Raw genomic sequence first — 23,583 nt, forward strand, 5'->3', positions numbered from 1 at the left:
CCTCGTGAGGAGGACCTTGGCTGAAGGTGTGACCCACGATTGCATCTCGAGGGGACCGTCGCATGACGACTTTGTCTTCGTCGAAGCTGTGACGGTGATCGGGTTAGGGACCTTTTGAGTGTATGCCTTGGATTAGAACCAGGACTCACAGCAGGTCGATCTCTTCCAGCGTCAGTCGTGACGTCTCCGGGTACAGGAAGTACAGGGCAAAGACTGTCACAGCATTGAAGACGGCAAAGACGATGAAGTAGCGCTGCAAGGACGGCAGAGTCAGCAGGGCAATAAGTCCTTGGACTGTCTCCAGGACGACTTACGTTTGAGATGTTCTGGATCGCTTTGGGTGTGATTTGCACCACAGCGAAGTTGGACAACAGGTTGACACCTGAGCCCATCGAGGCCACTTGACCACGAATGGCTGCCACATCCGTCTCATTAGCAAGGCCGAGCAAAAATAAGAGGGCAGGTCCATCATGAGCTCTCACCGAGGGGGGCAATCTCGCTAGGGTAGATCCAGCTCGGAGCAAGCCAGCAGCTCGAAAAGAAGCTGAGAAAGATGAAGATAAATGCGGTGCCGGCAGCGCCATACATTTTGTCGCCAGCGTGCTGGGGCCCCGTCGTGCCGGCCAAGATGGCCATCGAGATGCCCATCATGGCTGCACCTATCATCATGAGGCGGATTCTTCCGACACTGTCGACGAGACCGGTCAGGACGGAAACGGTCGTCGAGCCAACGGCCAGAATTCCGTTCCATCCATTCATCAGCAACGCAGCTTTGGGCTCCAGGCCCAAGCTCGTGGAAAAGACGTAGGTGCCGTAGCTGTGCGCGTATCAACGTGATCAGTGCCTCGGACAAGCCAGCCATTCGCCGTCACTACTCACTATGTGACGACATTGATGCCGGACGATTGTTGGCAGAATTGAACGCCCAGCGCCAGCAGCGTACGGTACCTGAATCGCTGCTTGTTGTTTTGGAAAGCTGTCCAGTAGCCCGAGGATCGGCTGACCTCGTGCTCGAGTCGGATGGCTTCCTGAAGCTGCGTCATGACACGCTCGGCTTCGCTGGGGTCGTTTGGGTAGATGCGATGGAGCACAGCCAACGCCCCTGCGTCATCATGGTTTGCCGCCAGGTAACGGGGAGATTCGGGCATCAGAAGGCCGAAAGGGATCATGAGAAGAGGGAAAGCGACTTGGAGGGCGAGGGGAAATCGCCACGAAAACGAGGAGGTGTACGACGCCGCGCCGTAATCGACCCAAAAGGAAAGCACAAGACCTGTGGCGCACAGGATGAGTTCAATAGACGACACCATACCTCGGATCCTTGTTGGGCAGAACTCGAGGAGGAGCGCAGGACATAGCGACGTCATAAGACCGACGCCGATACCCAGAATGATTCGGAAGGAGATGAGCATGCCCAGATTCACGGCCGCGCTTTGAACCGCACCTCCGATGATGGTCAGGACCGAAGCAGAGAGCACAATGGGTTTCCTTCCGATCTTGTTGGAGAGCGTCGACGCCAAGATAGACCCGGCCAAGCCACCAAGAAGGAAAGTGGCGACGGTGATACCAAGGATGTCTGGGTCTTGAAGGCGCGCGTCCAGACCCAGGAAAAGGGGGTTGATCACCAGCCCGCCCATTACTCCTGTTGAACGTCACAAGGTGAGCGCCTGTCTTTCCGACAGCAGCTACGAAACTGCATCTTCAATGAAACTGACCCTGATCATAGCCAAAGAGAAGGAAGCCGAGCGAACAAAACGTGACGACAACGGCTAGGAGAGCATTGCCTCGAAGTCCCTTTGCGTACTTGTGTGGAGGAGGTTCCATGGCCGATTGTGCTCTTAGAGAAAGGCAGGTGGTTGTGTGTCGAAAGAAATGGATGGAAGATAAGGATGGTAGGATGGCAACGAAGCAAACGGTGCTCCCTTTTTAACGGTGATGCCACTAGCTGTCACTTCCCCATAAATGCGATGCGGGGGAGAAAGGCGGGGGAAGAGGAGAGATTGGGGAAATTTGTGGCTTGGCCATTACCGGTGTGACTAGTCTCAGCTGCTAGGTACAGTAGTAAATCGACACCTATGTCCTACCCCGCGAAATTTTCGCGCGACAAAATCTAGGCCACCATTGCGCCGTGGACCCCCAGCGTGGCGCCAGCCACGTAAGAGCTCTCTCCGGAAGCGAGAAAGACAAAGGCTTGAGACATGAGCGGTGAGCGACGGCTGTAATCTCCACTTTTCTCGCTTTCTTCGGACTTACCGTTTGCAACTTCCACCGCTGTCGCAGATCGCCGCAGAGTCGAGGCCTCACGAATGGCTTGTGCCACTTCGGGCTTCCAGCAGTCAGTTGCCAGTGGAGTGTCGACGATGCCAGGATGGACATTGTTGACGCGGATGCCCTTTGGACCCAGCTCCTTTGCCAGAGCTAGTCCAACGCCCCTTGCACCCCACTTGGATGCAATGTCTAATGCTTTGCATTAGCTACGGAACTGTACTGCCGCTTGCAAGACGTCGTATACTCACAGGGCGAAAAGTTCGATTCGGCAATCAGGCCTCCCACGCTGATGTTAATGATGATAGATCCTTTGCCTTCGCCTTCTTTGTTGACCTGCATTGCCTTGGCAGCGTACTTGGTCGTGAGCCAGACTAGAGGAGAGCGTCAGCTCTCTTACAGACTTGGCGCATACTTCCAGTAGACTCACCGCCCGTCGTGTGGATGTCAAACATCTTCTTGAACAAGCCGAGAGACGTTTCCTCGAGAGGAGCTTGGGGCGATCCAATGCCCGCCTGTTTGCGAAGCCGTCAGTCTGACTTGTCTGACTCCAAAGTCACCTGCACCCACATTGGCCACTGCAACATCGACCGATCCGAACTTGTCGAGCGTCTCTTGGAACAGCCTTGCTTGATCCTCCTCTTTGGTCACGTCACACTGGATAGCGTACAGCTCCGTGATCGGCTCGAGGCCCGGCCAAGCCAGTTGCTGAAGGTTCGCCTTGACCTTCTCGACGAGCTCATCACATGCCTTCTTGTTGAGATCGCTGATGATGACGGCCTTTGCACCCTCCTCCACGAAGCGCACCACGGTTGCTTGTCCGATGCCTCCCACGGCACCTGTGATGACACAGACCTTTGATGCGAGGCGCGGCTTGCCCGAGAATCCCGTTGGCTCGATCTTGTCGCTCATTGTTGCTTGTGAGTCTGTTGGTGACGGAGGATGGTGTTGCAAGTATTGCTTTACCAACAAAGTCGAGTCGAAGAAGTGGGTAATGCGTGCACCAAGGCAATGCATGAGCCGGTGGGGCCCGACCCTGGTCAGCCGGTGGTGGCAGAAACTCCAAACAATATCAGAGAAGCTCTATTTTCTCACCTTGATTGTGACCAAGTCCAAAGCGCGTTCCTGACCTCAACATGCAGGTCCAGATGGCAGCCGTGAGTCAAGTCAGGTACACGCAACACTTGAGGAGAAGCCAAGGGTGCAAGCAGCCATACGTAAAAAGGGCAAAGACGATGCCGATCCGCCAAGGGAGGCGGCCCTTCCGTCGCCTATTCAGACGCTTGATTTCTCTAGACGATGACTAAGCCAAAGGCCAATGATCTTGCGCGCATTTAGAAACAAGCTCTTGCAGGAAGAAAGACGAGTCATCAATTTGTCTGCACTCCTAGCTAGCCACCATGCACATCCCACCAGGTCAAGCCATCGACGATGAAGCCCAGCTCTATGGTTTTATTAGAGACAACCCACTAGGCGTCCTCACAACGGCGCTGGCTTCGTCGCACGAGCTTCCATTGCTCCAGTCGACTCATATTCCTTGGGTCCTGGACCCTCACGATGGAACCGTTCTGCGAGGTCACATGGCGCGTGCCAACCCGCACACAAAGATTCTCATCGAGGCGGCAGACAAGGACCAAGCAGAGGGCAGGATAGGAGACGAGGTCATGGTCCTCTTTACGGCGCCGCATAACGCCTACGTCACGCCCAAGTTCTATATAAAGACAAAACCAGAGACGGGAAAGGTCGTGCCGACGTGGAATTACTCTGCAGTCCAAGTCCACGGACGAGCAAAAGTCTTTACGCGAGCTCAGGAAGAGGAGACGAAACAGTTCCTCAGCAAGCAGCTGTGCGATCTCACCGACGAACTGGAACAGCGGCACCTCCGCCTGACAGGAAAAGGAGACGAGGCTCCGTGGAAGGTCGCTGATGCCCCGCAGGCGTATGTCAACGTGCTTAGCCGGGGAATCATTGGTATTGAGATAGCCGTGACAAGAATCGAGGGGAGACATAAAATGAGCCAGGACAAGCACGAAGAAGACAGGGAGGGCGTTTCGCGAGGCTTCGAGAACGTGGGAACAGAAACAGGCCAGATCATTGCAGACTTGGTACGAGAGCTGGGCTCCAACAACCCGGATCTGCAATGAGACCGAAGTGGTTTAGCCAGCAAGGGTCTCCGCACGAGATGAAGACCAAGGCGCAAACTTCACACATGGATGGAAGCATCAATTCAAAACTACGGGTCTAGAATTGTATATTGACTTGATGGAACCAACTCCCGACGAGACAAGGTGAAAGGCAAAAGAAGGCGAAAGGTGTTGCTCACTAAGGCCTGTACAACTTGGCAAACGACTCTCTCAGATCAGCAATGACGGCGTTTGGCTGATCTGTGCCTGGAAAATGCCCTCCGTGGCCGTGTGTGTTGTAGTACTGGAGATTGCCAAGCCTCTCGGTGTAGAATTTGGGAACGCGAAGAATCTCGTAGTTGAAGACGGACTGTGCAAAGGGCCGCTTGCTCTGGCTCTTCGAGGCTGTCAGCAGAAAGTCGTTTCCCGAGCGTGTGTACTGAAAGACGGATGACTGGAACGTCTTCGATAGATAGTAGATAGCGATGAACTCGACCATACGCTGCGTGTCAAATTGGCTGCCTATCGAGGCCGAGCCAGCAGCAGGATCCGACCATGAAACATACTGAGGGGTTAGATGCAAAAATGTAAGGCTCGGACAGATACCGGACACGGAGTCAGGGAGTCTACTGACTTTTTCACCAATCCAAGCCAGCTGCCCGACGGGATTGTCCTGCAATGCCAAGCCGATGGTAGCCGGCCTGAAGGCTTGCTCTTGGAAGTCTGAGAACGAGGGAGAAGCTCAGCTCTTGAAGTTCAATGACGGACGACAACGGCTCGATTTCGACTCACAACCCATCTGTTTGAGCAACCACTCGTTGGTGATTTGCTGGCCGTTGACCTCAAAAGACGTGAGGCGCGCCGCTTCAATGGGGTACTGCTGCTTGAGCATGTCGAACGTGAGAGGGAAATACTTTGAAAGAGAGTACCAGTCAGTGCCAGCGAGGGAACGCAAACGTGTGTGTAGTACCTACGGGAAGCGTCCAGAAATGGGCGAGGGCGCATTCGGAATGATTGTTGTAGAGACCATAGGTGGTCACCCCGCCAAAATCACCACCCGCGGCTCCATAATTTTTGTAGCCAAGCTCCTGAGTCATGAGCTTGTGGTAGAGCTCGGCCGTGTCGTAGTTTGTAAAGTTGGGGCCCGGATTGGTTGAGTATCCAAAGCCAGGCGTAGAAGGGACTACGACGTTGAATGTCGGTCCTCCCTTGCCGTCGCCCTTCACCAAGGCGTCAATGACGGGATAATACTCGTACCACGTGCCTGGCCAGCCGTGACTCAGGATGATCGGAATGGCCTTGGAAGGGTCGGCTGCTTGTTTGTGGACATATTGGATCGTGTAGCCGTCGATGACCGAGGTAAACTGTGAAACCGATGAGCAGAGGCACCGTCACGTTTATTCGGAGGCTACACACCATGGGCTCGCCGTTGAGCTTGTCTTGTAACGCATTGGTATCAAGATTCTCGAGAAGTGACTTCATCTCTGCGAGCTTGTTGTACGAGATGCCGAACTGCGAGGACGTTGCACTGTACAGTGCCTTCTCGGGAAGCAATGTGCCTTTTGTGAGGTCCTTCATCCTCTGCACATCGTCAGCATCGAAGGCCACCTTGAAAGGCTGAGGGGCTGCTGCGACGACGGCAGCGACGGCGAGGAAACGAATCAGGGTGGTGAGAAGCACCATTTTGCAGGGGCGATTGTGGGGAACCAGTTTCGTTGATGAGACATTGCAATGGCCTTATCTGGGAAGCGAAAGATACCCCACAATTGTGAGGAGGAGGGCGGCGAATGTTCTTTGACGAAGGTGAGGAAGAAGAATGGTGTGCCTCTGTCAACATCGGATCCGGTGGAAGCACCGAAACATTCGAGAAATGCAACGGACATGGATCTCATGATCTGCTATTCCACCTCTCTTCACCCGGGATTGGATGCTCCTTGTGCGAGTGCGAACACAAAAGAAAAGGGCAGAGTTGATCCTGACCCTCTGCAATCTTACAACTACGCTTTCCCCTTCGTCAACTTGCACAGGATGAAGCTCTTTCATGTTTCTGCTGCTCTCAGTCTTGTCTCCATCGTCTGCGCCCATGTTGGGCCAAAGGCTGAGATGCAGAGGCGCTTAGCACCCCAAAAAGGCTTCGACTCCGTGCCCCTCGAGTAAGTGTGGTTGAATGCTGAGCAACACAGCGAATTGATCCCCTGTCTAATATTCCTTCAACAGCATTCAAGCTATTGATTCTTACGCAAGTACGTAGATTTAATTGGCTGTCTGATGGCTACTGATATGTTCTCGGAACAGATGATCTTCCTGCTGGCCTTGCAAAGGGCGATGTCTTCAGGACTGGCGACAATGTGGCTGGTCTCGGAGGCGCCGGTGTGCAGCTGGGTGACGACGTCCTCCTTGGTGTAGTCGATACAGTCGGTACCGGAGGCAGGGCGGGAGACGAGGGCTAGAGACTCAACTTCCGCTCCTCTATGAGTGGTGGTCGAATTTCCGATGACCGCTACAGCTTTGTGTACATACTTCGCTTCACTGCTGCAAACTTGCGCTATTATGTGCCAATTTTATGCAAAGAATGGTTGCCTTGGAACGAGAACCGAGCGCACTGATCAAATGTCGAGTCTGGCCCCGCCACCGGAAAGGATCCCCACATCGCTCTTGCTTCTGCATACCTGGCTGCCGGCGTGCCAAGAGCCATAGAGAGAAGGATGTGGGGTACGCTGTCTATACGACAACATGTTTTGAGACCCGACTGATGGTCGGGGTAATTGCACGTTCGATCTCTCTCTCTGGCAAAGTACTGGCAGGAGCAAACGTCAAGCTGGTCTTCAAAACCCCCTACAGGACTCGTCCCTGTCATGGCGAGGTCCGTCAGAATGGCCGGCACGAAAGGAAAATGAATCTGTCAAATTTTAGTTGACGAGGAATCTAAAGAGCAGTACTTAGCTGTTCTCACACTCGTTGAGACAATCGCAATGCACAGCATTCTGCCTGGTAAGAGGAATACATGAATTCGCGCATTTCCTGCGGATTTCCAGACGAAGTTAAGGCAGGAGGAGGTTGGAACAAAAGCAGAGGGTGTGGCAAAGCAAGTACTACTTGCTGGCGATGGACTGCTCTCGCCTCACCAGAGGATGATCGTCAGGGAACAGCCCCCGAGGCGTGAGCTCGGGGCAGCCCAAACCGCTGAACATGCCTTGGGTCTTTTGCTTTGCCCAGTTGAGCGAGGACAGGGGAACGCGGAGAAGCGGGCTGTTGGTAACAATGTCGGGGCTCTCTTGGAGGAGGAGCTGCTGCATGAGGCAGGTGATGCCGTTGGAAGACGGGTCGTCGAGCTTTCCGTTGGTGATCTTTAGGCTCCGGCTGTCGATGGGCACAAACGTTCCATTGTCGACCTTTCCTCCGAAGCTGACGGGGTTAAATGCATACATGCGGATGATGTCGGTCGTCCCTGAGCTGAAGGTGAAGGGCTCAGGAGCCGTGTACCAGTTGTCGGGTAGTTTACTGGGTGCCTCTCGGTAACCACCCTTGCCGTCTTCCTCGATGCCGTAGACGGTCATGGCCAAGCTCCTGTTTGGCTGCAAGTCGCCCGTGGCCCACGTCTTGTACAAGAATTGGGGCGTGCCGTAGAGAATCAGTTGGTATGGACCGAAGAAGAAGCGGTCATTGGTCGCCAGCGAGTAGTCGTACTGGGCCTTTCGCGCCTCGACAGCACAGTCAAAGTTGTACTCCTTTCCCTTGGGGTACTTGCCGCTCTCGCACACCTCAATAAGCCTCTTCCAGGTGGCTTGGTCAAAGCCGTAGTTTCCGTCCGTTTCGCGGGCCACGTCCTGATCCTTTCGCAGGAAGCTCGTGTCGGACTCAAAGCCATTGTGCTTGTCGTAACCCCCGGGCACACCCAGCAGCGGGTCGAGGAGGCCTGTGTTGGTCCAGTCGGGGCGGGCTCCGCCAATGGAGATCCTGCCATCGTTGAGAGGGTTGCCGCTCAGGCTTACCTCCAGGGCGGCCAAGAAGACGGCGAGATCCCAGCCGATTTGAAGCATGTTCTGCTGGGCGTTGACCAGCTCTTCGTAATTTGTGAGACCATCGCGGCTGATGAAGCCGTAGTTTGCCATCATGTTGGTCCCTGGGCAGGGGCCCCTCTCGTCGCCAGGCTTGGGCGCCTGGAATTGGTGAATGTTGGGGCATTTTGGGTCGGGGACAGGATAGGGACCCTTGTTGGGACCGGGCACAAGCGCCGATTTCGCTCCAGCAAAGGGGCAGGCGTCGGTGATCCTGACAAAGATTAAAGGTATCAACGTCAGCTGAAAGCTCTAGTGTGTCGGCGTCCCGAACTCACGGTTCAGCCCCGTTCTTGCTCGTCGCTGCGCGGCTCTCCAGCGGGCCGAGACCAGCAGCTTTCGCTCTAGCCTCGAACTCATGGAGCTGCGTTGTGTGGAAAAGAAAAGTTTAGTTTCAAGCGCTTCACCGTAAGAATTGAGTTGCTCTTCACCTTCTCCCAACCCATGGCGGGAAAGGCATAACTCGTCGCCGTCAGGGTGACGAGAAGGCCGGTAAAGACCTGGTTCACGAAAAGCTTCATGGTGAGCGCTTTGTTTCGACGGGGACTTGGTGAGGCGTGGCAAAGCGAACTGGGAGACGATTGACTTGGGTTGCCAGACTGCAGTCTTGCCAATTCATGGCCCAGATTTATACCTTCATCTAGGACGAAGAGATCGTTTTGTGGTCGCTTCCCCGGAAGCAGACATAACCAACGGTCCAAGCATGCAACGAGAGTAACACTACTGACACGCTCGTCAAACGAGAACCGAGAAAGTGTACGGCAGGGGGCGAGAAGCTAGGCATAGTGGTGCGGGGTAAAGAAGGGGCAAGCACTGCTGCACTGCGATTGTGGTCTGCCAATCGTCTTCCGGTGCCGATGCTTAGAAACAGAGTCCAAAAGATTGGACAACACGTCCAATGAGAGGATAGAATCAAGGCAGAATCGGTAGGTGCGCGCCAATAGAGCAGCGCGGTAAATGATCGCTCACTGACAGAAATTACCCGGTGGCCCACCGGGGCCGTCTGCATGTAAACAGTCTGCGTCGAAATCAGCTGATCGAACGTTCGGACCTTGCATAGGGAGATACCGAGATATGTATAGAAGCGTCTCGGAATGAGAATCAAGAGCTACCCCGCACGGGGAGTGGATCTGGCTTCGGCGGCGTTTGAAATTGACCCGAGAGCTTGAGGCACCCAAGGTCCAACGTGTCCCTGCGTCATCCCAGGCTGCCCGGCCACCGCTTACTGGAAATCAACGTCTGTACAGGACTGTGAGAGGGTAGCAATCCCGGGAGGAAGCTTGCAATTTAGTTGCTCGCAAGAAAGATCCGCACCCCTTCAGGTCAGTTCACCCATAAATAGCGGTTGCCTTTCTTCTCCTTGGACCAGAATCAGCCAGTCATGAAGACCTTTTTCGCTTTCACTTCGTTTGCTCTTGTCCTGGCATCGCTCTCGGCACTGGCCTCACCAGTTCCCCAGCGAGACGGTGACAACTACCCGCTTTCGGTGAGTTGAAAGGGCGATGTCCAAGCAAGCGGCTTGCTTATTTAAGCAACCCAATCTTGGCAACAGGGCCTCTCCAATGTCCTCGATGATACTACGGGCGCAGGACAGAATCTGTTGGGTGCTCTCGCGGGCAACGGGCCCGACAGTCCTCTTCCCTAATCTTTCCCCCCATACTCTCTCCATTCGTGATGTCGCCCATACATTCTGCGCAGGCTGAGAGCATGTCCAATCTTGCCCGTCAAATTCCCCATGGCGAAGTTACCGCGTAATTGTCCACTGTACAGTACCTTTGTGGCAAGAGAGGCACTCCATTCTTCAGGGGTAGCAACACGTGTCTGTAGACACGATGTCGTTGGCCCCACGATGTAAGAGCGTGATCGGCGCAGATCTCCAGAACCTCAGCTGCGCGCAGCAGACGCCAAATTTGCGACTAGTCTGGGCGACAGAAGATTCGAAACGAAAGGAGCGGGAGGCAGGCTCGTAAGCCGAAGAACAGCTAGCTCTTCTTTCATGAAGTCCGTCTGACCCTCAAAAGATTCTCCGACATGTCCTTCGAAAGTCAAGCGGTCCATGGCAGCGCAGCTCCGCTTCCGTACCCGCCTCGGCACGGAGGCGGTGTTTTGGCGATGCCGCATCTCTGCATCAAATTTTAGCGTTTCTCTCAGAGCCTTATCTGAACTTTACAGATGAGAGCGCTTATTCTTTCTCTAAATGCTAGTTCACCTTTATCACTTCTATGCACCTCGCCGCGATGCGCAGCCGAAGCGGCTGCCTCCAGGTGCTGAGCTTCTGGGGCGACCAGGCTTCGATGCGCTCCACCGTCGAACACCATGAGTCGACTCCTGCTCTTTGGAGCGCTTGCTCTGAGCTGCTTTAGCAGCGCGTCATCGGGCCCGCTGCCTGACACACCCAGCAGTAGCAGTGAGTTGCCGCCGCTGCATGCGAACCACCTCTTCAATGCGATCCACTCGTCGATGCGACAGTTTGGCTCCTCACTGCACCACAATGGCATGTCCTTCTTTATCTCGACCGTCCCTGCCGGTACGCACTTCTACCACGGAAGAGGGACTGCAGACCCAGTCGAGGGACTCGAGTGGCTCGCCTTTGAGCCCGAACACGCACTCTTCTTTGCCAACCCGCGCAGGCCTCCTCCTCCACCGCCGCACAAGGATCCCCGTCCCCCGCCTCCGCCTCCGCCGCCAGCCAGCGACCAGATCGTCTTTGGCCATGCGCCGCCTGATGAAGACCCGTCGCAGACAGGATACCTGCACACCTATGTCACGAAACACCCCCTTCGCCTGCTGTACCTGGATGGCATGTCTGCCGCCAAGTCGGAAAAGGGCACGCTGGACACGCAGGACTACGTCTTGGCCCGGGCAGAGAGGGGATCCTGGGGTGAGAGGGAGCGCGCGACCGAGATGTGCGAGCGTGCAAGGAATGAGTGGCGCGGCGGCATCGATGGCATCTTGCGCATGGAGGCAGGCTTCGAGATCATCCTGTGCTCTTTCGAAGAGCATGTGACGCCCCTCCGCATCACAGCTGCGGCTCGCAGCGACCAAGGCAACGGCGAGGAAAGGTGGAGCTGGATACAAGCCATTACTGCTCGCTACCACGGCATCGGCGGGGGCCGCGTGCAGCTCGACTACGACGATTTTGTAAGCGCTTATTCCTTCCCCGACGCCGAGCTGTTTGCTGCGGGCCAGTTGCCACGACTCAATGCAACGAGTAATCACACGCTCAAGGAGATCCTGGCCCAGGTCGACCGCCTTGCCACTCGTCCGACGTCCTTTGATCATCAGCAGGCCACCACGGCGGCCCGGCACGACTGGCAGGCGGTAACGGACATGATTGTGGCGCGACACGGACCCCGGCTGGCGCATCTCACGAGCCCCAGCATCGCCAAGTCGTCGCCGTCGGTCTTGAAAGAGACACTTGATCGGTTCATGCGGCCATTCATCGACTACTCTGCCCGAGACGTGGGCGCCGAGACACAGCGCTGCACCGACGAGTATATCCCAGCAGACTGGCCGCACAACCAAGCCAGCATGGCCATCCGTGCGGTGTCGTACCGCATCTGTTCGACGATTGCAAGCCTCTCAGCGGCAGAGACTGTAGACGTCAGCTCTGCTCTGAAGACGATCGCCGAGCTCAAGGAGTGGCTGGCGTGGACGACTTGGAAGCAGTGCACGGGCTGTACGGACGATGAGGCCTGCATCGTCCCCATGTGGCCATTTGGGAGCAAGGAAGACCACGAGCGGCCCAGCTGCGCCAACCAAACGACTCTTGGGGACCATCAGGGCTACTGGGATGGCCCCTTCCGACGTCCCAGGAGGCCCGGCCCCCCATGATGGTCCATTTGGTGGCCTAGCTCCACTCCATAGAAAGTACGTGCTCGTTGCTGCCATCAATCTACTTTCTTTGTCCACAAGTCACATAGCATAGGCTGCAAGCTGCGACCAGTATGTTCATCGATGCCTTCCGTGGGCAGCTATAGTGACTGGAGGCTTGCGTGGTGGCCATGAGCAGTCGAAGACATTGCGAGCAGCCACTACTAGCTCCGCGCACGGGCCGACGCGTTTCGCTGCATGAATCCTGGGCTTGCCTGAGCATCATTGCACAATGCATGAATCTCCTGCTTGACGAGAGGCGTCTCGCAAAGGCCTGTAACCTCACGGGTTGTTGAGACTCATCATGGTGGTTGCCCTCGGAAAAGTGCCTGTAGGCCGCATCGGCTTCGGCCTGATGAACCTCACCTGGGTCGCTCCTTCTGCACTTCGTGGGTGTCCAGTCGTCCGCTCCACTCCTCAGGGCTTTCTGACACTATTTCAGCCTCCGATGAACAAGCCTTTGACGTCATGAAGACCGCTGTAGATAGCGGCTGCTGCTTCTGGGATGGTGGCGCCTTTTACGGTCCTCCAAGCGACCCGACAGCCAACTTAACCTTGATTCGTCGGTTCTTCCAGCGCTTCCCCGGATACAAGTCCAAGGTCTTTCTCTGCGTCAAGGGAGGTTCAAACATGGCTCGCTATCAAGAGGAAGGCTATCGTGGTCTGGGTCCAGATATGAGCGAGAACAATCTTCGGAACGACCTCGCCGCTATTCGACAAGCTCTGGGCAGCGATCAGGACGGACACGAAGTTGACATGTATGCCGTAGCGAGAGTGGATCACAAGGTAAGCGCTTCACAAGCATCTTGCCGCCTCACCGTGCTCACAGCATGCTGTTGCTCCCAAGTACACCATCAAAGAGTGGATGTCGACGCTGGTTAAGCTTCAAAAGGAAGGCCTTTTCACACACATTTGCCTTTCCGAGGTGAGCTCAGAGACGGTTCGAGTAGCCGCTGGCATCGCCCCCATCGCTGCCGTCGAGGTCGAGTATTCGCTTTGGGAGACTAGCGTCGAGAGCAATGGCGTGCTTGCAGCTTGCCAAGAGTTGAGAATCCCTCTGATCGCCTACAGCCCCATCGGCAAGGGCATCCTCGGCGGCAGGCTCAGCAGTAGGGAGCAGCTCGTAGCGGGAGACAATCGCCTTTTCCACGAGCGCTACAGCGAGGAAAACTTTGCAGCAAACCTGGAGCTGGCGAGGAGCCTCGCCGCAAAGGCTGAGCAGATGAAGTGCACGCCGGCCCAGCTTTGCCTGGCTTGGGTCCTGCGCCAGGATCCACAGCTCGTGATTGCGCTGCCTGGCACGACAAAGGTGGACAACATCAAGCAAAATGCCTCTGCGATGTCATTTGAGCTCTCTGACCAGGAAGACAGGGATATAAGGAGCCTCGTCAGTAGGATGGGTGTCTCTGGCGGCCGATACAATTCTGCCATTCGTGACAGAGGTATCCTGTGGGGTTAGTCTCGCCCATGATCCGACCAACTGTGTACCGTACTACTCTACTTGCTCCACAAACAAGGCCATTATTGAGCTGCGTACTGCCGAGACGCGCTAGGGTCAGGTTGAGCACAAATCAAGATGTAAGATGTACAGTACTGTACTGTACTGTACTGTACAGTACAGTAGATTAGGCTCAGCTCCCTTTCTTCCTAGCTTCTCGTCTCGTCGCCTCTTTCTACGCTTCAACCCCTTCATGGCCCAAGCCGATGCAGCTGGCAGTGCTGCTCATCCTGCAGCTGTCACTGGCTCCTCCTCCTCCTCGGCTGGCTACGGTGTGGAAGGAGCTTCGTCGCACCCGCTTGAAATTGCAATAAAGTCGCCTGGCGGTGGGCAGGGACTCGCGACCCTGGCGCTGCACCCGCTGTGCCTGGACGACCTCGCGAGCTACCATGAGCTACATGCCGACCCTCGTGTGTGGGAGCATCTTCCATCTGGCCGGCACACTACACTGGACAGATCGCGCCAGGATCTGGAAGTGCTGGCGGCAGAGTGGGAGGCAGTGGGGCTGAGTTACTGGGCCGTAAGGGATGCACAAGGCGGCCTGGCTGCCGTGGGCGGGGCCCGGCTGATCGGGCAAGGCACGGTGTGGAACCTGTACTACCGCGTTGCGCCAAGGTACTGGGGCTGCGGCATCGCGGCGAAAGTGGCGCACAGAGCAGTCGAAGCAGCACGGCGCCTGCAGCCCCATCTGCCCATCGTCGCCTATCTGCTCGAGCACAACACCGCGAGCAAGCGCATTGCCGAGCAGGCGCTTGCCACGCCGGTGCGATGGCGGGGGCCAGATGCCGGCAATGACGACCCCCACGCCGTCCGGTTGGTCTATTCAGATCGGCCCTTGGACGATGCTGCCCTTCGTGTGGTGACCTCGTGATGGTCAATCCATACTTTTACTCTTCTTTTCATCAACATGGCACCGGCAAACAGATCTGTCTTTGCGAGCTGTGGGTCCTGGCGCATTGAAGACTAAGAAACTACCGCAATACGCTGCTGAGACCAAGAGGGTACAACAACAAAACTGTCTCTAGAACTTCTCTTGTGCCGGGCGCAGGTCGAGCTGGCGTTTGACGAGCGCATACATAAGCCCTCTGTCGTGTAGACACAAGCAGAAATCGGCAGCAGCTCACCTCGTGCGTCCACAGCGCCGGGCTCTGCTCCATGAGATGGAGATACTCTGCGCCCACTGCAGTGGCGCTCATGCGCGCCCCCGTGCGCGTCTCCTCGGAGTCCTCATCACGGATGGGACCATTGGCGACAGCGTGCACCGCGTGGATGCCGTACTTTGACGTCTCCTTGGCCAGGGCCTGCACCACGCTGCGCGCGGCCGAGCGTGTTGCACCGTACGCTGCATACTCGGCATTGGTACGCAGCGCACCGAGTGTACCCTGTTCCACAGTGCATCAGCATAGAACGCAATGCTCTAGTCAGGTCCAGCGCTGCTACGCACGGTAAAGATGACTGTGCCCTTTTTGGCACCCTGTGTGTCGGCCAGGAGCGTCTGTCCGCCGTTCTGCGCGTACATCAGCCGTACGCTCTCCTGCGCAAAGGCAAACGCGCCCGTCGTGTATGTGTGCAGGCTCTTTGAGAAGTCTTCGGGCTTTGTGTCGAGGAATGGCTCTTTGGAGCTGTGCTTGACATGGTAGATGGCCAGGCGGAGCTTCAGTCCGTGAAAGGCCTGGTGACTGGCAATTGCCTGGAACGTCCTGGACAGCGATTCGGGCGACGTGTCGGTGGGAAAGGCCTCTACGACGGGCGTGCTGCCGCTCTGTGTCGACGTGCGGATCGTCTGACACAGCTGCTTGAGGTTTTCCTCGTTGCGCGCCAGCACTGCAACGGCCAGGTTGCCCTGCGTGGCCAGGAAGCGCGCAATGCCGCCGCCCTTTCAACCATCGTCAGTCTCTTTTCTTCTTGTTCTTGCGCGCACAGCCATACGCACAGACGTGGGACCAGCACCAATGATGACGGCCAACCCGCGAGGTGCCATGGTGAACAACTTGATGCTGTGGAAGTGAGGGTGGAGGGCACGGCCTCTGCTGCTGGGTCCGGTGCAAATGGCGAGGCTACTTCTGATGTGGAGGGCGACCACCAGAGTCCATTTCCGCCGGTGGAGCTGTGGTGGCTGTCACACCACGAGGCTTGCTCCAAGCTCACGGCCGGTGCTGCGGCAGCAATCAAGTGAAGAACAGGATGGGCAAAGGTGTTGCGCCTGGGACATCTGGGAAAAAAAGTAGAAAGCGGCGACTTGGCGAGGGTCCCCTATGCCCGCTCTTCCTCACCTGTGGGGCCCTGATCATCGTGCAGTTGCCACCCCGATTTATCCTGCTGTGCCAAATCTCTGCGGATGACCACGCTACCGAGAGTCCTTTCATCAACCTTCGACCCTTCCGTCCAGGATTAGACGGGCAAACTTGATCAAGCAGAGACTGCAGTCACGATTGGGGATCAGCCGCTAGGAACCGGGACTGAGATAGATCTGGTCGGGGCCGCTAGGGAATGTATGTTGAAGACAGGGGTGGGAGGCCGTGACGATGTTTCTGATTGCATGCGAAGTCGTCGAAGGGTCATCAAGAATGACCGAGGACATTTGCGGACTTCTGCGCACTTTGTGTACGAGGCCGCGGCTCCGCGTGACGAAGAAAGGCTAACTCCATAGATGAATCTCCATCTGCTTTGCTAACGAGAAGGGAACGCATATGTATAAGAAGGGTCGTGTCAAGACGAGGAGAGGGGACCGGCAGAGCCTCGAGCAATGACCAAGCGCATACTCGTCTCACTGTCCACTGGCCGCCAAGGCACCGCCGTGGTCAAGGCTTTGGCGAAGCGCAACGAGACAAGCCCAGGGACGTACGATATCATTGCCGCTACGCACAATGCTTCGAGCGCCAAGGCAAAGGGCCTGGCGCAACTGCCAGGCGTTGAGATAATCGAGTGCGACTATGAGCCCCGCGTCATGTTTGACAAGGCGGGAACAAACCTCTATGGAGTCTTTAGCGTCCAGCAATCCTACGACAACCCGAGAGGCGGCGTCGCGGCAGAGATCAGGGAGGCCAAGCAGATGGCAGACGAGGCAGCAAAACGGGGCGTGAAGCACTTTGTCTACGCCTCTGTCGATCGCGGTACCGTCGCCAACACCGGCGTCGCACATTTTGAGTCCAAAAGGGAGATCGAAGAGTACTTAAGCGAGAAACACGCCAATCTTCCCACGACGGTGCTCCGGCCGGTGAGCTTCATGGAGAACATCAGCAACGGCGAGACACAAGTGGGAAAGTACAGCAACACAGGCATGATGGCCTGTCTCAACAAGCCCATGCAGTTCATTGCGACGACTGACATTGGCGAGATTGCCGCCCTTGCTTTCGACGATCCCGGCCAATATATCGGCAAGAAGTTCTCACTGGCCGGCGATTTCCTCGATGCGCCCTCTGTGGCCGCCGTCTACCGCAAAGTCAAGGGACACGAGCTGCCCACCAGCTTCGCAATTCTCGGCAAAGTGGCCATCTTCGTCTCCAAGGATCTCCGCACCATGTTTCGATTCTTCAATACCCACGGGTACGCCGCCGACATTGGATCCGTGCGAGCCATTCACCCCGCCTTGATGGACTTTGAGACTTATGTTAGACAGGAGCTGTAGCAATCGTCTTCTCTGTGCAATGGATCTCGGGCCCTCTTTCCCTTAATTAGCTCAACTCAACATTCAAGAGGGAACAATCGAATGATGCAATCGGGTCCGGCTCAGTAGGGATGTTCAATCGTTCAGGCGCAGTAGCAGGATGCCAAGCAGCAAGGATCCGTGGGAGACGACACGTCAGCATCGGGCGACGGTTCCGGCGTTCCGATGCTGTACCTGCCGCTGCTCAAACACACAGGATTCGGACACTGTGGGACTGCAATGCTTGCTCGCCAGAGCGAATCGGCGTGAACGGCGAGGCCGGCTTCTCGGGTCGTCGAAACTCCGCAAGAAACGCGTTGGTTCTTTTTGAATTCGATCATCTTGCGTTAGAACGTCGTAGCAGTCTGGTCTTTTGTGCACCTCCACAGCCTACGCGGACTTCCGCGACCGGAGCTCACAGGAGTGAGTGAGTACCTGCATCGTTTCCTTTCCCTGCTCCGTCGCAAGCATCTGTGGTGACTCTGTTAGAGCTACGGCCACTATCCAAGGTATATAAGGAGCCGTCTTTGAGAGATGGCTCTCCTCATTCTCCACTCATTCATAGGGAGACATCGACCAGCCTCTCACAGCTTACCTTTCCAAGATGATCTCTCGCGCTCTCACTGCTCTCCTCGTCGTCGCCGCTGCCACGGTCGCTTCCTCATCGGCCCAGCCCACGAAGCGTGACTCCATCGTCTGCCAGCCAAAGAGCGATGCAGCATGGCTCTACCAGGGAGACGCTATCTATGCCTACGACGGAACCCTGGCCGGCTTCAAGGGCCCCAACCTGTCCTTCGATGGCCGCTCGGGAGACCTCACCCCTCTCCAATTCCAGTCAAGCGTCTGCACCTCCAAGGCCCTCAACCTGACAGTTCCTGACCGCACCGGCAGCGGCTACGCAGACCCGAACCCGATCAAGCTCTACCTCGCTGATCAGCCGGGCAAGTGTCTCGCGCTGTCCTCCACGACCCAAGCCAATACATACCTCGTCGCCGCCGACTGCTCAGACGACGACAGCGCCGATGCCCAGGCAAGCCAGTTCTTCCTGCAGGACTACAAGTACCAGAGCATTCGGCCGTTTGGCAGCAAGGGCATGTCCTGGGGCCTCCAGATCTACGACTCGCCCGAGGGAAACATCATCGCAAACCCGAGCACATGCTTCAGCGGACAGACTTGCCAGACCGACAACCAGATCTCGCTGAGGCTTTAGTTGAGACGATGTAATGCACTTCTGCACCCTGCACCTCTGCACCTCTGCACCTCTGCACCTCTGCATCTCTGCACCTCTAATTATATCAATTCTGCTCAGCACACATATCATATCTCTTGAATGATGCAGGTGTACTGGTGACTGTTCCTCGTCGCTGACCCTCAGATGACGAGCGCGCCATCATAGTCTGCTGACGCCTTTGCCGTCGCTTGGGTGAGGCTGAGGTCCTCGTCTGGGCAGAACCCTTTGGCAAGCGTTTGAGCCAGCTCCTTGTTCTTGGCGTACGCCCAGAATGACATCTTCTTGGCCGGTCGAATCCAGGACGAGAACAGGGCGGCGAGCTGCCGGCAGGGGCTTGTGTGTGAGCATCACTGAAGACAAGGAGCACAAGAGAAGGCATCAAGTGTGCTTACCGGTACATCGACCAAACCGAGAAAGACATCGCAGAGATCGCCCCGGTCGGCGCGGTCGAAGAAGACACAAGCACCGCAAGTGGGACAAAAGTGTCTCCTACGCCCAGGATAGGACGAATATGTGGAGAGGCCGTCGGTGGGGTGACTGCTGGACGATGAGCCAGTGATGTGCGTGTAGGGAGCAAAAAAGTAACAGCTTGCATCAAAGCCCGAAGTGGTCCGGCAGGAGTGGCAGAGGCAGAAGTTCCAGAGCCAGCTGTCCCCTACCACGGCCCCCTTGAACGCTTCCGGGACCGGCGACGAGGAAGGGCGATGCACGTCCAGCTGTACATGGCCGCAGTGGCAGCGAAGGGGCAGAGTTCGTGCTTCGGCGGCCTGACGAATGGCCTCCTCCTCCTCCTTTGTCGCGACGTCTCGGTCGGTTATCGCCTCGGTTGATGTGCCGTCCGCATATCTAGGCACACCGTCGGGCAAGAAGCGCGCGAGACCGCCCAGGTCGCGGCCGTACTTGACGAATGAATGGCGCTGCAGCTGCGTCGTCTTTGTGCCGTCGGGGAGCTCCAGCGGGTAGAGGGTGCCCAGAGACATGAGCCACTTTGTTCCGCCGTCTTCTTTGGGAGCGCTCTGAACGATGTGCGCGCCGCAAGTCTGGCAAAAGTACCAGCGGACCCTCCCGCCTGGCTTCATGTACCGCGAGAGTCCGTTCGGTATCCTGTCTTCATCAAAGACTTGCGTTTCTGGAGGCAAGATGGCAAAGTCGCCTGCGAGCAGTCCAGTGATGTGGCGGTCGTCGTCGCAGTGGCATGTTCTGCAAGTGGGGCGCGTGAGGGCGTGTGAGCAGCGAAAACGTGACGAGGGGCTCACTCATTGACCAGGGGCAGGCTGCTCTTGGGCACGTCGACGTGGAACGTCTGCTTTTTGCAGTGGCACTGCGCATAGAGTCGCACTGGGTCCATGGTGCCCTAATTAAAGAGCCGTGCAGTAAGTAGCACACGACACCCACAGGTGGAGCGCAGGATATCAAGATCAAAAGAAGCTTTGTGAGACAGCACGTGGAGGGAAGCGATTCAGTAACTCCAGCCTCCTCTCTGCGCCTCAGTCGCGACAAGGCACTATAGAGGCAAGTTAGCTTTGACGGGATGAAGTAGACTGATGGCATTGATCCGTGGAATAGTGGTTGCGAGGCGATGGCGTCTGCCCGTCAAGCACTCAAGCGGTCCATAGATCCGCGAGGCTTTAAAACGCCGATCACAAGTGCCAACCAAAAACACAGTGCTGACTGGCATTGCCGGTGGCGGAGCTTAGGGTGCAACATGCCTTTATTTGACTAATTGTCGCGAAAGCGCGTACTTTGCCCGAACCGAAAGGACCTTGCACTGAAAAAGGAAGGGCTTCGATGCAAACATTACGACTGCCTGGCCAGATGCTCAGATAGGGTCTCCGACTTGAACGCATACGTCTCGATTGGGTGCCACAGGCACTTGCGAAAGAAATTACAACAAGATGTCGTGTTGCAGAAACTGAGAGCGCGTCTCGAAGGACGCGAGCGTGTTCAACGGCGCCGTAATTGTTGGAAGGTACGACAAGCCAGTTCGAGGGCAATGGCTCGCTCGACTCCACAGCATTGTTTCGCGTGCGTCCCCTCCGGCTATCGTGATAGCATACAATCCAGTGCACACCGGTGAACCCACAATTCACCCCGCGGTCACCCATTCAGCCTTTGCCTCCCCGCGTCTTTGCATACTACCGGAAAATTGACAGCCTCAGAACATCAGTGTCTTGATTGCAACCCCGCACGATGCAGACGAGGCGATTCTGCGTCGGTGGAACGCCAGTCAGGCTGAGACGAGTGCGGGGAAAGGCGGAGAGATTGCTTCGACTATAAATGCGGACAAGATGTTGTCACTCTGACCAGATTGCCCCTGTCTAACCGGAACTTCATTTATTCTTACTCTCAGACGAACGCCCACAATGGTCTTGTCCTTTGGAAAAGATGCGCAGACGGGAAACAAGAGGATTGTGGAAGCCCTGGAGACGCTCCGCAGTAGGACGCAGACACTGTACGACGCTGTAAAGCCGGAGCCTTCCAAGCTTGGCATCATCGGAGCTGGAGTGCGTTTCACTCTTTTACACCGTAGAGCAATGAGACTGACTCGTCCTGTGTGCAGACGATTGGTGCGAAAGCCGAAAATGTTCGAATGGGCATCAACTCTGCTGCTGCGGCCATCAAGGTATGTAGCCAGGGTGCAGAGTGACAGCTCGACAAGCTGATCGAATGAGACATCCTTATCTTCTTCATCAGGCCACCGCCAAGGACAATGGTGGCAAGCTGTCTGACAAGGAAGCGCTGGAGATCCATGACTTCTTCCAGGAGAAGATGATCAATCTCATCCAGGAGACGTTGCATCGCATGAGCACGGTGCACTACAAGCGCTTCTGCGAGCTCGGAATGGGCATTCCTTCCGTCGTCAAGGTGGGCTTGGTCTTTTCGTGTTGCTTGTCCATCATGCTCACACCTCTTGCACATTGCAAAAGATGGCGCTCGGTTGGTTCGTCAATTCGGACAAGGCCTTCATAGCTGCATGGGAAGGCGCGGTTGCAGACGAGGCGATCTTGAAGCAGGTCAAGGAGATCAACACCCGGATCTTGACCATGTGCGAGGAGGCCCACGCCGCCTACGGTGGAACGAAGTAGGGTACCAAGACGCCTCGGCTCGGTCATTTCCGTTTTCTGCTACCGCTAGACTCCGTGCTGCCGAATTCTTTGTTTGCGGTTGGGCATGCCCGCTTCGAAGCATGCACAATTCTTAGCAATTCGATACTTTACCCCGCATAGCTGAAATGCTCTACGAGTAGTCTCTCCTCATGGCCTGGGCATATTTTGTATTCGGACGGTCGGCGGGAAAGCGTTGTGGGGCGCCGACACGTAGTCGCTGTCAGGCGAGAGACGATTCATTGCCACGACAATCGAAGCAGGCCAGGTCTCTCGTCTCTCGTCACACGAATCGCGTTCTCGTGATCTTTGGGCGCTCCTGAGTCTTGACAACAGAGACTAGCAGCGGCAGCATCCTAACTAAAGTTCTTGCCCGTTTATGCACCCCATTTAGAGAGGTGCCTGTCAGGAGTACAACGTCTCGACCGTGCCGTCGGCAGAACAAAAACGTGTCGGAAACCTTAATTCCGCGGTATTTGCCTGCATTGACGCTGCCGTTTCTCTGCACCATCACCAGATCGGACATGGGTTCAAACATGATTGCCGCCGTTGTCAGGGCTCCCGGCCCGCCCTCTGTCCTGGCCATTGAGCGTCTGCCCATTCCCTCTCCTGGCCCTGGCGATGTGCTGATCCGCGTGCGCGCCGCGGGGCTCAACCGGAGCGAGATGTTCACCCGTCAAGGCCACTCACCGAGCGTGACGTTCCCACGCGTGCTGGGCATCGAGGCGGTGGGGACCGTCGAGACATGTCCGTCTGGCAAGCTGGCCAAGGGCGCTGTTGTGGCCACAGCCATGGGCGGTCTCGGTCGCGCCTTCGATGGGGGCTATGCGCAGTACACTTGCGTGCCCGTCACCAGTGCCCAGGTCATCTACACCGCCGAGGAAGTGTCCAGCGGGCGCGATGCCGACGGGACACCCCTCCTACCCTGGCCTACTCTCGGTGCGATGCCAGAGATGCTACAGACGGCCCGTGGCTGCCTGACAAAGGGCCTGCAGCTCAAAGCAGGCGACAGGCTCCTGATCCGCGGTGGCACCTCCAGCATCGGCTTGACGGCCGCGGCCCTTGCCCGTGACATGGGTGCGACGGTGTGGTCGACGACACGCTCTGATACGCGCAGCGAGGTGCTGAAGCGTAACGGGGCCGAGCATGTCGTTATTGATTCAGGTCACGTTGCCGAGCAGGTCAAGGGCGCCGACATCAACAAGTGCCTCGAGCTGATTGGAACAAAGACGCTCATCGACTCGCTCCATGCAGTGCGCTGTCCCGGAGGGATCGTATGCATGGCAGGCATTCTGGGCAACAGCTGGACGCTGAAGGACTTCAATCCGACAGCGTCGATTCCATCGGGCGTCTTTCTGACCGGGTATGCCGGCAGCACAAACGACTTCATGGACACGCCCCTGGCCAAGATCGCTCGTGAGATTGCCGCGGGACGCATGCGACTGGAAGTGGGCGCGACTATGCCGATCCAGGACATCGTCAAGGCCCACACGCTGATGGAGGAGAACAGAGCAAATGGCAAGATTGTCATGCTGCTAGATTGAGCGGTCCGCCCAGCGCATCTTTTCGCCTTGGCTTTCTGTACAAGTTGGTGACAGAGGCAACGGACGTGACTACAATGACGCGTGGATACACTGCTATGGTTCACCAGAGCGCGCGGTACATGCTGCCGTGGTCAATTCGCATTGCCGTGTCCTCGACTAGCATGTAGCGGCGAGCATTCACTGCTGCACGGCCAAATTCTAACCGGAACCCTCGGTGGGGTCGCATGCCACGTGGGCTAAGTAA

General features: G+C 56.5%; 15 protein-coding genes across 15 annotated transcripts; 8 read left to right on the plus strand and 7 right to left on the minus strand.

Annotated features, from left to right (window-relative positions):
- Nucleotides 1-145: 145 nt before the first annotated feature.
- Nucleotides 146-1,962, minus strand: FA10DRAFT_293353 (general substrate transporter; the record flags this gene model as incomplete). The annotated part of the gene is made up of 5 exons (XM_025524419.1): nucleotides 1,713-1,962; nucleotides 880-1,639; nucleotides 483-817; nucleotides 315-415; nucleotides 146-253 (listed from the first exon to the last, which is right to left on the minus strand). Exons 1-5 carry the CDS (start codon nucleotides 1,819-1,821, stop codon nucleotides 146-148), a joined length of 1,413 nt encoding a protein of 470 aa, XP_025379778.1. The 5' UTR covers nucleotides 1,822-1,962.
- A 145-nt stretch (nucleotides 1,963-2,107) lies between these two features.
- FA10DRAFT_285441 (3-oxoacyl-reductase) lies at nucleotides 2,108-3,174 on the minus strand (the record flags this gene model as incomplete). The annotated part of the gene is made up of 5 exons (XM_025523997.1): nucleotides 2,108-2,187; nucleotides 2,251-2,454; nucleotides 2,514-2,636; nucleotides 2,693-2,777; nucleotides 2,833-3,174. The coding sequence occupies 5 exons, from the start codon at nucleotides 3,172-3,174 to the stop codon at nucleotides 2,108-2,110; spliced, it is 834 nt and encodes a 277-aa protein (XP_025379779.1).
- Nucleotides 3,175-3,540: 366 nt separating this feature from the next.
- Nucleotides 3,541-4,747, plus strand: FA10DRAFT_266300 (transcriptional regulator). Its single transcript, XM_025521435.1, has one exon. The coding sequence runs from the start codon at nucleotides 3,663-3,665 to the stop codon at nucleotides 4,404-4,406; it is 744 nt and encodes a 247-aa protein (XP_025379780.1). The 5' UTR covers nucleotides 3,541-3,662; the 3' UTR covers nucleotides 4,407-4,747.
- Nucleotides 4,585-6,068, minus strand: FA10DRAFT_293355 (alpha/beta-hydrolase; the record flags this gene model as incomplete). The annotated part of the gene is made up of 5 exons (XM_025524420.1): nucleotides 4,585-4,950; nucleotides 5,020-5,108; nucleotides 5,178-5,298; nucleotides 5,360-5,749; nucleotides 5,802-6,068. 5 exons carry the CDS (start codon nucleotides 6,066-6,068, stop codon nucleotides 4,585-4,587), a joined length of 1,233 nt encoding a protein of 410 aa, XP_025379781.1.
- A 1,349-nt stretch (nucleotides 6,069-7,417) lies between these two features.
- FA10DRAFT_301045 (hypothetical protein) lies at nucleotides 7,418-8,964 on the minus strand (the record flags this gene model as incomplete). Its single annotated transcript, XM_025524925.1, has 3 exons — nucleotides 7,418-8,657; nucleotides 8,722-8,807; nucleotides 8,875-8,964. The coding sequence occupies 3 exons, from the start codon at nucleotides 8,962-8,964 to the stop codon at nucleotides 7,478-7,480; spliced, it is 1,356 nt and encodes a 451-aa protein (XP_025379782.1). The 3' UTR covers nucleotides 7,418-7,477.
- A 1,676-nt stretch (nucleotides 8,965-10,640) lies between these two features.
- FA10DRAFT_96056 (hypothetical protein) lies at nucleotides 10,641-12,530 on the plus strand. The gene has a single exon (XM_025525818.1). It carries the CDS (start codon nucleotides 10,760-10,762, stop codon nucleotides 12,275-12,277), a length of 1,518 nt encoding a protein of 505 aa, XP_025379783.1. The 5' UTR covers nucleotides 10,641-10,759; the 3' UTR covers nucleotides 12,278-12,530.
- Nucleotides 12,308-12,669, minus strand: FA10DRAFT_95964 (hypothetical protein). The gene has a single exon (XM_025525816.1). It carries the CDS (start codon nucleotides 12,552-12,554, stop codon nucleotides 12,339-12,341), a length of 216 nt encoding a protein of 71 aa, XP_025379784.1. The 5' UTR covers nucleotides 12,555-12,669; the 3' UTR covers nucleotides 12,308-12,338.
- Nucleotides 12,577-13,850, plus strand: FA10DRAFT_266303 (Aldo/keto reductase). Its single transcript, XM_025521436.1, has 2 exons — nucleotides 12,577-13,102; nucleotides 13,164-13,850. The coding sequence occupies exons 1-2, from the start codon at nucleotides 12,785-12,787 to the stop codon at nucleotides 13,773-13,775; spliced, it is 930 nt and encodes a 309-aa protein (XP_025379785.1). The 5' UTR covers nucleotides 12,577-12,784; the 3' UTR covers nucleotides 13,776-13,850.
- An 89-nt stretch (nucleotides 13,851-13,939) lies between these two features.
- FA10DRAFT_266304 (hypothetical protein) lies at nucleotides 13,940-15,129 on the plus strand. Its single transcript, XM_025521437.1, has 2 exons — nucleotides 13,940-14,868; nucleotides 14,939-15,129. Exon 1 carries the CDS (start codon nucleotides 14,008-14,010, stop codon nucleotides 14,683-14,685), a length of 678 nt encoding a protein of 225 aa, XP_025379786.1. The 5' UTR covers nucleotides 13,940-14,007; the 3' UTR covers nucleotides 14,686-14,868; nucleotides 14,939-15,129.
- Nucleotides 14,761-15,993, minus strand: FA10DRAFT_96017 (NAD(P)-binding protein). Its single transcript, XM_025525817.1, has 4 exons — nucleotides 15,748-15,993; nucleotides 15,259-15,690; nucleotides 14,939-15,196; nucleotides 14,761-14,868 (listed from the first exon to the last, which is right to left on the minus strand). The coding sequence occupies exons 1-4, from the start codon at nucleotides 15,793-15,795 to the stop codon at nucleotides 14,836-14,838; spliced, it is 771 nt and encodes a 256-aa protein (XP_025379787.1). The 5' UTR covers nucleotides 15,796-15,993; the 3' UTR covers nucleotides 14,761-14,835.
- Nucleotides 15,994-16,485: 492 nt separating this feature from the next.
- FA10DRAFT_301049 (NAD(P)-binding protein) lies at nucleotides 16,486-17,442 on the plus strand (the record flags this gene model as incomplete). The annotated part of the gene is made up of 1 exon (XM_025524926.1): nucleotides 16,486-17,442. The coding sequence occupies exon 1, from the start codon at nucleotides 16,561-16,563 to the stop codon at nucleotides 17,440-17,442; it is 882 nt and encodes a 293-aa protein (XP_025379788.1). The 5' UTR covers nucleotides 16,486-16,560.
- A 368-nt stretch (nucleotides 17,443-17,810) lies between these two features.
- On the plus strand, nucleotides 17,811-18,852 carry FA10DRAFT_266306 (hypothetical protein). Its single transcript, XM_025521438.1, has one exon. It carries the CDS (start codon nucleotides 18,065-18,067, stop codon nucleotides 18,668-18,670), a length of 606 nt encoding a protein of 201 aa, XP_025379789.1. The 5' UTR covers nucleotides 17,811-18,064; the 3' UTR covers nucleotides 18,671-18,852.
- Nucleotides 18,743-20,070, minus strand: FA10DRAFT_266307 (hypothetical protein). Its single transcript, XM_025521439.1, has 3 exons — nucleotides 19,948-20,070; nucleotides 19,084-19,891; nucleotides 18,743-19,011 (listed from the first exon to the last, which is right to left on the minus strand). The coding sequence occupies exons 1-3, from the start codon at nucleotides 20,037-20,039 to the stop codon at nucleotides 18,832-18,834; spliced, it is 1,080 nt and encodes a 359-aa protein (XP_025379790.1). The 5' UTR covers nucleotides 20,040-20,070; the 3' UTR covers nucleotides 18,743-18,831.
- A 984-nt stretch (nucleotides 20,071-21,054) lies between these two features.
- On the plus strand, nucleotides 21,055-21,861 carry FA10DRAFT_293363 (hypothetical protein; the record flags this gene model as incomplete). The annotated part of the gene is made up of 4 exons (XM_025524421.1): nucleotides 21,055-21,195; nucleotides 21,252-21,314; nucleotides 21,386-21,556; nucleotides 21,619-21,861. 4 exons carry the CDS (start codon nucleotides 21,055-21,057, stop codon nucleotides 21,775-21,777), a joined length of 534 nt encoding a protein of 177 aa, XP_025379791.1. The 3' UTR covers nucleotides 21,778-21,861.
- A 445-nt stretch (nucleotides 21,862-22,306) lies between these two features.
- On the plus strand, nucleotides 22,307-23,575 carry FA10DRAFT_266308 (GroES-like protein). The gene has a single exon (XM_025521440.1). It carries the CDS (start codon nucleotides 22,332-22,334, stop codon nucleotides 23,337-23,339), a length of 1,008 nt encoding a protein of 335 aa, XP_025379792.1. The 5' UTR covers nucleotides 22,307-22,331; the 3' UTR covers nucleotides 23,340-23,575.
- The last annotated feature ends 8 nt before the right edge of the window (nucleotides 23,576-23,583 follow it).

The sequence above is a fragment of the Acaromyces ingoldii genome (genome assembly GCF_003144295.1).
Source record: "Acaromyces ingoldii strain MCA 4198 unplaced genomic scaffold FA10scaffold_2, whole genome shotgun sequence".
NCBI classification, from domain to species: Eukaryota; Fungi; Basidiomycota; class Exobasidiomycetes; order Exobasidiales; family Cryptobasidiaceae; genus Acaromyces; species Acaromyces ingoldii.

What these genes read in the sequence shown, in the direction of transcription:
- FA10DRAFT_96056 (XM_025525818.1), top strand. Translation starts at nt 10,760, where the DNA reads ATGAGTCGACTCCTGCTCTTTGGAGCGCTTGCTCTGAGCTGCTTTAGC.
- FA10DRAFT_96017 (XM_025525817.1), bottom strand. Translation starts at nt 15,795, where the DNA reads ATGGCACCTCGCGGGTTGGCCGTCATCATTGGTGCTGGTCCCACGTCT. An exon ending in AGGGCACAGTCATCTTTACC is followed by an intron (nt 15,197 to 15,258) that starts GTGCGTAGCAGC and finishes ACTGTGGAACAG; the next exon opens with GGTACACTCGGTGCGCTGCG. An exon ending in CGGCGCTGTGGACGCACGAG is followed by an intron (nt 14,869 to 14,938) that starts GTGAGCTGCTGC and finishes GTCAAACGCCAG; the next exon opens with CTCGACCTGCGCCCGGCACA.
- FA10DRAFT_266306 (XM_025521438.1), top strand. Translation starts at nt 18,065, where the DNA reads ATGATCTCTCGCGCTCTCACTGCTCTCCTCGTCGTCGCCGCTGCCACG.
- FA10DRAFT_266303 (XM_025521436.1), top strand. Translation starts at nt 12,785, where the DNA reads ATGAAGACCGCTGTAGATAGCGGCTGCTGCTTCTGGGATGGTGGCGCC. An exon ending in TAGCGAGAGTGGATCACAAG is followed by an intron (nt 13,103 to 13,163) that starts GTAAGCGCTTCA and finishes GTTGCTCCCAAG; the next exon opens with TACACCATCAAAGAGTGGAT.
- FA10DRAFT_266307 (XM_025521439.1), bottom strand. Translation starts at nt 20,039, where the DNA reads ATGGACCCAGTGCGACTCTATGCGCAGTGCCACTGCAAAAAGCAGACG. An exon ending in AGCCTGCCCCTGGTCAATGA is followed by an intron (nt 19,892 to 19,947) that starts GTGAGCCCCTCG and finishes CCCCACTTGCAG; the next exon opens with AACATGCCACTGCGACGACG. An exon ending in TCGGTTTGGTCGATGTACCG is followed by an intron (nt 19,012 to 19,083) that starts GTAAGCACACTT and finishes CCCTGCCGGCAG; the next exon opens with CTCGCCGCCCTGTTCTCGTC.
- FA10DRAFT_266308 (XM_025521440.1), top strand. Translation starts at nt 22,332, where the DNA reads ATGATTGCCGCCGTTGTCAGGGCTCCCGGCCCGCCCTCTGTCCTGGCC.
- FA10DRAFT_95964 (XM_025525816.1), bottom strand. Translation starts at nt 12,554, where the DNA reads ATGCATTGTGCAATGATGCTCAGGCAAGCCCAGGATTCATGCAGCGAA.
- FA10DRAFT_266300 (XM_025521435.1), top strand. Translation starts at nt 3,663, where the DNA reads ATGCACATCCCACCAGGTCAAGCCATCGACGATGAAGCCCAGCTCTAT.
- FA10DRAFT_266304 (XM_025521437.1), top strand. Translation starts at nt 14,008, where the DNA reads ATGGCCCAAGCCGATGCAGCTGGCAGTGCTGCTCATCCTGCAGCTGTC.